The sequence below is a fragment of the Stegostoma tigrinum genome, chromosome 2 (assembly GCF_030684315.1).
Source record: "Stegostoma tigrinum isolate sSteTig4 chromosome 2, sSteTig4.hap1, whole genome shotgun sequence".
Lineage (NCBI taxonomy): Eukaryota > Metazoa > Chordata > Chondrichthyes > Orectolobiformes > Stegostomatidae > Stegostoma > Stegostoma tigrinum.
In genome coordinates this window covers 161,676,160-161,688,787 of record NC_081355.1, presented here as the reverse complement: position 1 = coordinate 161,688,787, position 12,628 = coordinate 161,676,160, and the positions used below count along the sequence as shown (strand labels likewise).

General features: G+C 46.6%; 1 protein-coding gene across 1 annotated transcript; it reads right to left on the bottom strand.

Annotated features, from left to right (window-relative positions):
• Positions 1-419: 419 nt before the first annotated feature.
• LOC125463114 (fucolectin-like) lies at positions 420-12,176 on the bottom strand. The gene is made up of 5 exons (XM_059640935.1): positions 12,113-12,176; positions 5,577-5,644; positions 4,673-4,946; positions 4,086-4,253; positions 420-952 (listed from the first exon to the last, which is right to left on the bottom strand). Exons 2-5 carry the CDS (start codon positions 5,641-5,643, stop codon positions 940-942), a joined length of 522 nt encoding a protein of 173 aa, XP_059496918.1. The 5' UTR covers position 5,644; positions 12,113-12,176; the 3' UTR covers positions 420-939.
• Between the last annotated feature and the right edge of the window lie 452 nt (positions 12,177-12,628).

Sequence of the window (12,628 nt, the reverse complement as noted above, 5' to 3'; positions counted from 1 at the left end):
TTCGGGCCTAGACCTTTTCTGAACAAGGTCTAGCTCTTTTTACCTGTCATTTCCCTCTTGTTGGTCAGATTACCACCCTTTCTTCATTAATCTCTGATAGGGGTCTTCCCTGTCCACTCAACCACAGCCCCTCATTAGTTAGTACACTTTGGTTAATTCACTCCTTAATACCCAGATTGCATACTGGGAAGGGGAGGGGTGCTCCCCAGGATGAGGGCGGAGGAAAAGTGTCGGTGAGTGTGGTAAAAGGAGCTCCCCGGGACTGAGAGGGGTTGGGCATGGGGTGTGGGGGTGACTGTGGTAGAGAGAGCCCTCCAGGAATGATGATGCATAAGGAGGGGACAGTGTGATTGTGTGGAATGAGTTTCTGAGTGTCCAGTGGGTAACACACTCTGTGAACTGAACAGACACTGTCTCAACCCTGTGCAAGCAGCAATTTTATTGAGGTTTTTAAACCAGAAAAAGCAGAAAGGTTACAGATCCCACACACATCCTCACAGAGCAGAGTAATCAAACAATACAGATCATCAATGGTCAATCAGTCCTCGCTTCCTAACACCCAGAGACCATGGGGATTAATCCCAGTTTGATTCCGAGCTCTGGGTGTTCTGATAAAGCTGCTGTTCGATGTGAGAGTCAGGATGGGCTGTGATTTCTCTCAGTTGCCCCCTGTTCTGGTTAGTCTCTCACAGACTTTCTCTGATGATGCTCCCTCCTTGTGACTGAGCACAGCCTGATTGCCTGATGTTCCTTCTGGGAGACTGTTTGACAGCGAGATCAGTGACCGTCTGTTTGTGAATGTGTGACAGAAACTGGGAAAGGCAGGCTCCCGTCTGAAATCCTTGTGTACAACAGATTGAAAGCAGAGGGATTAGGAGGAGATTGATTGCAGAAGCTCAAAGCGCAACATGGCTGTCTCCAAATGAGCTGCGTTTTGGATTAATGTTCATGGCTGGAAGATAAAATCACACAAAAATGCTCAGTTAGTGTCATTAGTGACATTTAAGCGACTGCTGGACGTGCACATGGACAGCAATGAATTGAGGGGAATGTAGGTTAGGTTATTTTTGGATTAGGAATATTCCATGGCACAACATGGTGGGCCGAAGGGCCTGTACTGTGCTGTACTTTTCTATCTTCTATGTTCTAAATGGAAATCAAAATCACAATGTCTGGAATTAATACTTTTCATATTTCATTGACGAGGTGTGGCCGTGAACTGCAAGGCTAACATTTATGACTTTATGGAATGGAGGGTGTTGGAAAATCTGCTGCTGCTGATGGAACAAAGAACAGACAACAGTACAGGCCCTTCGGCCCATGATGTGCCGACCTATTATCCTACTCTGAAATCAATCTACATTTTACTACCCTCCATGTGCCTATCCAAGAGTCGCTTAATAGTCTCTAAAGTATCTGACTCCACTACCAGTACCGACAGCACATTCCACACACCCACCACTCTCTGTGTAAAGAACCTATCTCTGACATCTCCCCCCTACCCTCCTCCAGTCACCTTAAAATTATCACCCATGAAATAGTCAGTTCCACCCTGGGGAAAAAGTCTCTGACTACCCACTCTATTGATGCCTCTCATCATCTCATAAACCTTTATCAAGTCACCTCTCATCCTTCTTCGCTCCAATGAGAAAAGCCCCAGCTCCCTCAACATTTCTTTATAAGACCTGCCCTCTAGTCCAGGCAGCATCCTGGCAAATCTCCTCTGCACCCTCTTCTGCATCCTTCCTATAATGAACTGAACACAATATTCCAAGTGTGGTCTAACCAGAGCTTTGTACAGTTGCAGCATAACCTCGCGGCTCTTAAACTTAATTCCTCTGCCAATGAAAGCCAACACACCATACGCCTTCTTTACAACCCTATCAACTTGAGGAGCAACTTTGAGGGATCTATGGATGTGGACCCCAAGATCCCTCTATTCTCCACACTGCCGAGAATCCTGCCATTAACCCTGTATTCTTCATTCAAATTCGATCTTCCAAAATGAATCACTTCACACTCTTCTGGGTTGAATTCCATCTGCCACTTCTTTGCCCAGTTCTGCATCCTGTCAATGCCCCATTGCAACCTACAATAGCCCTCTATGCTATTCATAACTCCACCAACCTTCATGTCATCGGCGAACTTACTCACCATCCCTCCACTTCCTCATCCAAGTCATTTATAAAGATCACAAAGAGCAGAGGCCCCAGAACAGATCCCTGCGGCACACCACTGGTCACTGAGCTCCATGCTGAATGCTTTCTATTTACTACCACCCTGTCTTCTATTCAGACAGCCGAATTTCCCTGGATCTCATGCCTCCCTACTTTCTGAATAAGCCTACCATGGGGAACCTTATCACGTGCCTTACTAAAATCCATGTACAGCACATCCACTGCTTTGCCTTCATCCATGTGTTTTGTCACATCCTGAAAGAATTCAATAAGCTTGTGAGGCATGACCTGCCCCTCACAAAATCATGCTGACTGTTTCTAATCAAACTGTGCTTTTCCAAATAGTCATAAATACTATCCCTCAGAATCCTCTCCATTAATTGCCTGCCACAGAAGTAAGACTGACCAGTCTGTAATTCCCAGGATTATCCCTATTCCGTTTCTTGAACAAGGGAATAACATTTGCCACCCTCCAATCTTCTGGTACTACTCTCGTGGTCAGTGAAGATGCAAAGACATTTGCCAAAGGGACAGCAGTCTCTTCCCTCACTTCCTGTAGTAGTGATTGATTTGATGTGACTGGATTCACTTAGAGGGAGTTTCAGAGTTCATCACATTCTGCTGGGCCTGGAGTCACTTAGTGGGGCTCCAATTCAGTGGGAATAGCAGCAATGGAACACAAAGTGGGAAAGTGTGAGGTTATGCACTTTGGTAGGAAAAATAGAGGAGGAGACGATTTCCTAAATGGGGTAATGCTCTGGAAATCTGAAGGCCTTGGGAGTCCTTGCTCAGGATTCTCTTAAAGTTAACATGTAGGTTCAGTTTGCAGTAAGGATGGTAAATTGCATCGTTCGCATTTATTTCAAGAGGCTAGAATACAAGAGCAAAGTTGTACTACTAAGGCCACATTTGGGATGTTGTGAGCAATTTTGCTGTCCTACTGATCTACAGCTCTGGGAAGGCCCTTCAGCCCATTGAGTCTGTGCCAGTCAAAAACAGCCACCTAATGATTCTAATCCCATTTTCCAGCACTTGCCCATAGCCTTGTTTACCTTGGTATCACAAGGGCACATCTAAATACTTCATCAGTGATGAGGGTTTCTGCCCCTCTCACAGTTACAGGCAGTGAGCTATAGATTCCCACCCACCCTCTGGGTGAAAAGGTTTATCCTCACACTAAACCTCCTGCCCCCTCCCTTTAATTTGACTGGGAATCTACTTGGTCCACCTTGATCACAAGAACCAGATCTTGCCATACGTCCTTTTCCTTGGATGGGACAGATGGTGGAAAGGAGTTGCAGCTACTTCTGTACTTTACCTAAGCACCAACTCAGTCTATATTAGGATAATTAAACCCCCCCCCCCCCCCACCGCCGCCACTGTAGCCACACTAACATGTTTGTATTCCTGTAGTATTCCTGCAGATTTGTTCCTCCACATTCCTTCGTTTGGGTGGTGCGCATTGAGCAATGTCATTGTATCTTTTTGTTCCTCGGCTCCAACCAAATGGATTCTGTCTCTGACCCTCTGGGACATCCTCTTTCTCCAGCAGTTAATCAACACAGCCTCCCCTCCCATCCCCATTCTCACCTTCCCTGAGGTTGCCACCAATGTGCTCATCAGAACAAAGGCCTGTTGTTAAATATTCTGACTCACTATCTGCTTGTGCTGCCGCCTACAAGGGAGCAGTGGACATGCAATCCAGGCTCTGTCAATTTTGTAGGTCTTGCTTGTCTTCCCCACTCACCTCCCACCCCCCTCATATTCATAACATCCGTCCCCATGAAGACATTTCTCAGAGCGAATTTGTCACTTCAGAGGCCCCAGGGAATGTGTGGAGGTGGGTAGCTCCCAGTAACTGAGAGGGATTGGAGACACAGGGGTTAAATTCTGACGATGATTACTCACTCTACAATGGAGTGTGGCTCATAGGTTCCAAAAGCTTGCACCTCACACAGCCTAAGGCACGTTTCCTTTCCTGGGACACTAATGGTCAGAAACACACCATGCACTCCGAGAGGTTTGCAGTTAAACATCTGAGTCTGTCCTGCTGGGATCGATTCAATTTTCACACAGCTATAAGAGATGGAGGGAGAAGCTCAATTCACAAAAAGCAAGGAACAAATCAGGAACAAACTCAAGATCAAACTTAACAGGAAGAGTTGAATAAATCAGGAAGGCAGTGCAGTGTGTCCGTGGCTGGGATTTCCACATAATATAGGCAATTGGAATTATCACAGGTTTGGTGAATTACAGAAAGGGGGGCTGTAAATTACAGAGAAACCAAAGAACTGCGGATGCTGGAGATCTGGAACAAAAGCAGAAATTGCTGGAGAAACTCAGCAGGTCCATCAGCATCTGTGGAAAGAAAGCAGAGCTAATGTTTCAAGTCCAGAAACCATTCCTCAGAGCTGAAGAATGCAGGGTTTGTGAATGACAGGAGTGTTGATAAATTACAGGAATATTGATAAATTACAGAAATATTTATAAATTACAGTTCATTGCTGATGCCGTTGTTTTCCAAATGGTCTCCAATGTGAATTTCTGCTCCTTCCAAAGCTTTGTCACTGCTGGTGGTAATTGAGACTTGATAGACTCGGTAATGATAATGAAAATCAACTCTCCACCAAGGAGATAATTCCACTTTAGTGCGACTGCAGGATCCCTTACTGATATCAGTCATATTATTTCCATCAATAGCATTCGAAGCATCTCCTAGAAAGTCTGCAAGGCTGGACTGAGTGGCCCGAATAGTCCCAGCCAAATTTCCTGGAATCAAAGGCATCAGAGTTATTTTTTAAAAAATTAACTTTCCTCAACTCTGTCAAAGTTTATCCTGTCTGTAAGATGTGCTTGTGGTAGTGTTCACACCTCTGAGCCAGGAAGCCTGGGTTCAAGTCCCACCTGCTCCAGATGTGTGCAATGATTTCTCCAAGCTGGCTGATTAAGGAATGTCTACCCAGTCGAGAATTTGAGGTGTTTAGCAGAGGGGACAGGAGTTACACACAGGCTGTGATCTGGATTGTGCCGCCCCAGTCAGTGTTGACAGCAGAGGAACTTTCAGGCAGGAATATTTTCGAACAATTTTGAGGCAACAGTGGGGTTGCCCCTGCCTAATTGCATAGGGCTATGATTCTCTGATCAAAGACTCATCACGGTCACACAGCCATACACACATTCAGATGTTCACAGCTTTGTCCCAGGATGTCCTGGTTCCTGTCACTGTCTCTCAGAGCTTGAGCTGCTGACCTCAGGGAACTGCTGTCTGTACAGACGGTGGCTGATCCGCCACTGAACACTGACCTAGTCTGAGCAGCATCGTGCTGATGAGGAAACTTCATTGGTTAGATGTGAGTTTAACCCCTTGCACTTTGTAACTGGCTCACATGAAGATCTTACCTGTAGCTGGATGAGAATTAGCGCAGCCCCAGAGACAGGCAAGCACCCACAGGTAACAAGGCAACATCCTGTGGAACAGACAAACATAACAATTTGTTTCTTACATTCAGAATGAGCCTTGGATTGAAGGATCATTGAGAGATTACTGTACAAAAAGAGACTACAGCCACACAGGAATCAGGGGGAGACCCCTCAGGCCTGATCCCTGTTACCACCTACCACTGACCATAATGGCATAAGCTAGAGGAGTAGAATTCAGCTGTTTGGCCCATCGAGTCTGTGTGCTTTCAATCCTGGCCAAAATGCTTCTCAACTCATTCTCCTGCCTTCTCCCTCAACCCTTGATCCCCTTAATAATTAAGAACCCATCCATCTCTGTCTTACATACAGTCAACGATTTTGCCTCCACAGAAAATAGTATCCGCCTCTATTCTTCCGATGAAAGTGCGTGATCTCACACTTTCTCACATTGTACTCCATCTGCCACTTCTCGAGGCCATGAGTTCAAAGTGAGAGGAGGAAAGTTTAAGGGAGATATGCGTGGCAAGTTCTTTACACAGAGGGTGGTGGGTGCCTGGAACGCGGTGCCAGCGGAGGTGGTAGACGCAGACACGTTAGCGTCTTTTAAGATATATTTGGACAGGTACATGGATGGGCAGGGAGCAAATGGGCACAGACCGTTAGAAAATAGATGACAGGTTAGACAGAGGATCGTGATCGGTGCAGGCTTGGAGGGACGAAGGGCCTGTTCCTGTGTTGTAGGTTTCTTTGTTCTTTGTTTAATTTCCTCAGTCACCTCCTTCAGAATCCTAGAGTGTAGTCCATCTGGTCTGGGTGATTTATCTACGTTCAGACCTTTCACTATCCTAGCACCTTCTTCTTACTGATGACCACTGCACTGACCTCTACCTCCAACAATCTTAAAGTTCTCATATGCTGCTTATGTCTCCTAGTGTGAAGACTGATGTAAAATAGCTGTTCAGAGCCTCTTCCAGTTCCTTGTTCCCCATTACTACTTCTGCAGCCTCATTTTCCAGTGGTCCAGTGTCTACTATTACCTTTCTCACTTTTTACATATATAAAAATAACTCTTGCAGTCTTCTTTCATTTTATTAGCTAGCTTACTCTTCAGTTTCATCTGCTCTCCCCATTTTCATTTTTAGGTATCCTCTGCTTGTTTTTAGAGGTTTCCCAATCGTATCGCTTCCCACTAATCTTTACCACACTGTCTGCTTCTTTTTATGCGTCCCTTGTCAGCCATGGTTACCTCATCCTCCCCTACAAATAAAGTCAGAAATTGCACGACACCAGTAACAGTCCAACAGGTTTATTTGAAAACACAAGCTCTCAGAGTTTCGCTCTTTCTCCTGGTGTTAGTGAGAGAGGTAGTATCAAACACAATTTATCAGTAAAAGATCAAAGGTTCACATCACTGATGAGGATGGGTTAAACAAACCTAAGAAGCTGTTAAATCTTTAATCACTTAGAAGGTTTTAGTTGATTAATGTGTATATGTAAATCCCCAAATTCCTTTCAAATCCCTGTCCTGAAAGAACAAAAGGTTTTATCAGTGTAACACTTGAAGAAGGAGCAAAACTCCGAAAACTTGTGTTTTCAAATAAACCTGTTGGACTATAACCTGCTAGATAATAAAATGTGAAGCTGGATGAACACAGCAGGCCCAGCAGCATCTCAGGAGCACAAAAGCTGACGTTTCGGGCCTAGACCCTTCATCAGGGAGGGGGAGGGGGATGGGGAGAGGGAACTGGAATAAATAGGGAGAGAGGGGGAGGCGGACCGAAGATGGAGAGAAAAGAAGATAAGTGGAGAGAGTATAGGTGGGGAGGTAGGGAGGGGATAGGTCAGTTCAGGGAAGACAGACAGGTCAAGGAGGTGGGATGAGGTTAGTAGGTAGGAGATGGAGGTGCAGCTTGGGGTGGGAGGAAGGGATGGGTGAGAGGAAGAACAGGTTAGGGAGGCAGAGACAGGTTGGACTGGTTTTGGGATGCAGTGGGTGGAGGGGAAGAGCTGGGCTGGTTGTGTGATGCAGTGGGGGGTGGGGACAAACTGGGCTGGTTTTGGGATGCAGTGGGGGAAGGGGAGATTTTGAAGCTGGTGAAGTCCACACTGATACCATATGGCTGCAGGGTTCCCAAGCGGAATATGAGTTGCTGTTCCTGCAACCTTCGGGTGGCATCATTGTGGCACTGCAGGAGGCCCATGATGGACATGTCATCTAAAGAATGGGAGGGGCATTGGAAATGGTTTGCGACTGGGAGGTGCAATTGTTTATTGCGAACCGAGCGGAGGTGTTCTGCAAAGCGGTCTCCAAGCCTCCGCTTGGTTTCCCCAATGTAGAGGAAGCCACACCGGGTACAGAGAATGCAGTATACCACATTAGCAGATGTGCAGGTGAACCTCTGCTTAATATGGAAAGTCATCTTGGGGCCTGGGATAGGGGTGAGGTAGGAGGTGTGGGGGCGTGTAGCATTTCCTGCAGTTGCAGGGGAAGGTGCCGGGTGTGGTGGGGTTGGAGAGCAGTGTGGAGTGAACAAGGAGTCACGGAGAGAGTGGTCTCTCCGGAAGGCAGACAAGGGTGGGAATGGAAAAATGTCTTGGGTGGTGGGGTCGGATTGTAGATGGCGGAAGTGTCGAAGGATGATGCGTTGTATCCTGCTGTCATGTGATTTCTGACATTGTCCACCCCAGCCCAGCACCAGCAGCTCCACATCATCCCTTTCAGATGTTTCTTCTTCCTTGGAATGAATTCCTCTTATACCTCCTGAATTATAACCAGAAATTCCTGCCATTGCTGCTTCATCATCTTCCCGACTAGGCCACCCTTCTAATCAGCTCTGGCCAGCTCCTCCCTCATGATTTGCAGTTACCTTCACTCAGCTGTCATTCCAGATTCTCCCTCTCAAGCTGCAGGATCAATTCCATCCATTGATGGTCATTGACCCGTGGGGGTTCCTGAACTTTCAGCTGCCTTGCCAAATCCAGAATTCCCTGTCTCCTAATGCACTTAGTGCAAGCTGCTTCAAAAATAACCAACCTTGTAGACATTCCACAAATTCCTTTTCTTGAATCTACAACTAATCTGATTTTTCCTCAGTCCACTGGATTATTGAAGTTCCCTGTGATCATTGTTACCATAGAATCCCCACAGTGAGGAAGCAGGCCATTTGGCCCACTGGGTCCACACTAACCCTCTGAATAACACCCAGACCCATCCCACTTCCCTGTCCCACAACCCTGCATTACCCGTGGCTAACCCACCTAGCCTGTATACAATAGATAATTTAGTATGGCACATTCACCCAGCCTTTGGGCTGTGGGAGGAAACCGGAGCACCTGGAAGAAACACACACAGACACAGGGAGAACATACAAACGCCACACAGACAGTCACCCACCAAAGGGTGGGATCGAACCTGGGTCCTTGGTGCTGTGAGGCAGCAGTGCTAACCTCTGAGCTACCCAAGAGTGCCTTTCTTCTGTGCCTTTTCTATCTCCTGCTTTATCTTCTGCCCTACATCCTGACTACTGCTGGAAGTTCTGTATATAACTCTCTTCAGAGTCTTTACTCCTTCTGTGGCTCCTCGACTTTTAACTTAGCCCTTAGCTGCTCATACTCCCTCAATCGAAACTCTTTACTCATTCTATCTGCATCGCTGGATCGTAACAACTGGATCTTATCCCTTCCACTCCAAGTTCCTGAGATATCCTGAAGCCAGGCACCAGGCAAGCAACACAGCCTTCGGGATTCTCAATCCTGGCCACAATCCTGACAACAGTGCCTTAGCTATACTATCCCTGATTTACAACTACATTTCTCTTCTTCCCTGCTCTTCATTGGCTCCCTACATCTCAGTGCAATATCAGTTTGCACGTTCTCCCTTCTCATCCGCACAGGGAGCAAGAATCTCAAATCTATTAGACACGTTCAAGGGCTGAGCCTCCATCAGTACCACCTCCATAATTACTCGACCTGCCTCACTTGGAGCTACACATTTCTTCCCCTGACCGCTAATTAAACCGAAACAGTTAATCTAAGGAGTGTGACTGCTTCCTGAAACACAGCATCTAGGTAACTCTCCCACCTCCTGATGTGCCTCAGTGTTCGAAGCTCAGGATCCAGCTCATTAACTCTGAGCTGGGGTTCCTCGAGAAACCAACACTTACTCTGAATGTGATCATTCTGTACCACAATGCAGTCCACCAACTCTAACACCGTGTGTGTGAAACATAGGTGCCTGGAGTGGCATCTCTATTTTAATTATTTAGTTTATTTTAACAAGAATTTCTCCACCTGTGCCTTAAAAATATACAAGTCTACTCGATCTAACCTTTCCTTTTAAATGAAAGCTCCTTTTCCAGATCTGGCAGCGTCCATGGAGACAAAGCAAACAGGAAGCAGAGAAATTCTAATGAGGCATCGCTGGTCTTGCAATGTTAACTCTGCTTTTTCTGCACAGATGCTGCCAGACCTGCTGAGCTTCTCCTGTGATTTCCATTTTTGATCCAGACATTGGCCTGGGAAACTTTCTCTGAACTGTATACTACAAATCTACACCCTTCCTTACATCAGGTGACCAACACTGTACATGCGGCTGCAGGTACAGTCTCTCCAGAGCCCTGTATACCTGAGGGGTAGCCTCCCTCCTCTTGTATTCATTCCCCCCCTCGCAGTAAACCATCACACTCTCTGAGCTTTCCTGATTAAGTGCTATGTCCCCAGACTCACCTTCTGTGATTCATATACTCAGACACCCAGATTCCACTGCAGCTCAGAGCTCCACAATCTCTCACTGTTTAGTAACATTTCCGCCAAAATGGATAATTTTACAGTTTCCTGCAATATTCTCCATTTGCCAGATCTCTGCCCATTCCTGTAACTTATCTAAATCCCTTTATGGGGTCTTTATGTTCTCTTCAGAACTCAGTTTCTAAACTATTTTTGTGACACCAGCAGATTTTGCTCCCTTACCTTCAATCCTTTCCTCCAAATCATTTCGATAAAAATGTAGAGGTTCGAGGTTCCTGCACTGACCCTGTGGTAGATCCACTCACGATATCCTACTGGCCTGAAAAAAGGCCCACTTCTTCCTACAGTCTGTTTCCTGTTCACCAACCAATCATCTCTCTGCATCACTGTTACCTCCACCACCGCCAGCCTTCCATGTGGCACCTTATTAAATTCAACTTTAGTCCGTCTCCTGGTTCCTTCAGCAACAGAATGTGTTGCCTTTACAAAGAATTTAAAACGTGTCCCCTGGTTCTAGGCTAACCCTGACTCACATTCATCTTGTCAAGCTCCCTCTGCATCTTATACAGTACAATCACGTCTCCACCCAGACATCTTCATCTCACCTACCACCATATCCTTCTACTCCTTTCTCCCTGTGTGTTCATCCAACTTCTCCTTAAAAATACCCATAGATCCTCATCAAACACTCCCAGGACAGGGACAGCACGGGGTTTAGATACAGGGTAAGGCTCAGATTTCTCTCACTTGCCCACGGCTCTATATTAAGCTACTCCACAAGGGACAAGAGGCCTCAGACTTTCAGACAACAGACCCAGTGCCCAATCCGCAATCCCAATCCCTAATTCCAATGCCAATTCCCAAGCCCAGTCTCCAAACCCAAATCCCTTTCCCCAAGACCAAAATCCCAATTCCCAATCCCTATCCCCAAACAAAGAACAAAGAAAATGACAGCACAGGAACAGGCCCTTCGTCCCTCCAAGCCTGAGGCGATCGAGATCCTCTGTCGAAACCTGTCATCTATTTTCTAACGGTCTGTGTCCATTTGCTCCCTGCCCATCCATGTACCTGTCCAGATACATCTTAAAAGACGCTAACGTGTCTGCGTCTACCACCTCCGCTGGCAACGCGTTCCAGGCACCCACCACCCTCTGTGTAAAGAACTTTCCACGCATATCTCCCTTAAGCTTTCCTCCTCTCACTTTGAACTCATGACCCCTAGTAATCGAGTCCCCCACTGTGGGAAAAAGCTTTTTGCTATCCACCCTGTCTATACCCCTCATGATTTTGTAGACCTCAATCAGGTCCCCCCTCAACCTCCACCTTTCTAATGTAAATAATCCTAATCTACGCAACCTCCCTTCATAGCTAGCACCCTCCATACCAGGCAACATCCTGGTGAACCTCCTCTGCACCCTCTCCAAAGCATCCACATCCTTTTGATAATGTGGCGACCAGAACTGTACACAGTACTCCAAATGTCGTCGAACCAAAGTCTTATTCAACTGTAACATGGCCTGCCAACTCTTGTACTAAATGCCCCCTCCCATGAAGGAAAGCATGCCGTATGCCTTCCTGACCAATCCTGCTTTCCAATCCCCAATTCCAGTCTCCAAATCCAAATCCGAATCCCCAATCCCCAATCCCCAAACCCAAAATCCTAATGCCCCATCCTGATCCCCAGTGCCCAGTCCCAGTGCCCAGCGCCCAGCGCCCAGTTCCAGCCGACACTCAGTCTGCAGGAAGAGCGATCAGGATCAGGCTCTTACCTTGTGATGGTTTTCACAGTGGTTGTGAATCGTGGGTTTTCTCAGAGATTTATATTGGAGCAGCTGGGGGAGGGGGCAGTGTGCCAGCTGTCACATGATGCTCATGGTGGCTGTCTATTAGCTAACGGTCTGATCTGATTGGTCAGTCTTAGGTAATAGTCACTGAAGCAATACCCTCTGAAAGAAAGAACTGGGGAAATGTGCAACTTATGGACGGCCGTTAGACAGGATGGGAAAGCAGGAATGTTCAGTTGGAAAGGGGAAGTGCTGTGGGGCTGACAGCTCAGGGTGGGTGCTGCGGAGGGGTGGATTTGTTAAGTAAAGAGATCAAATGGAAACACTTCGATGGAGCAGGAAATTAGAGTTTGATGAAATTTAATGCAGAGATATGTTTTATTTTGGGTGGTAAAGGATGGGGAGATAATAAAAAGCAAGTGGTGTTACTGTAGGGGGGAAGCGCTGAATGTACATGAGACTGAGAGGGGCACAACAAGTCATTGTCTGATAAAGCAGAGA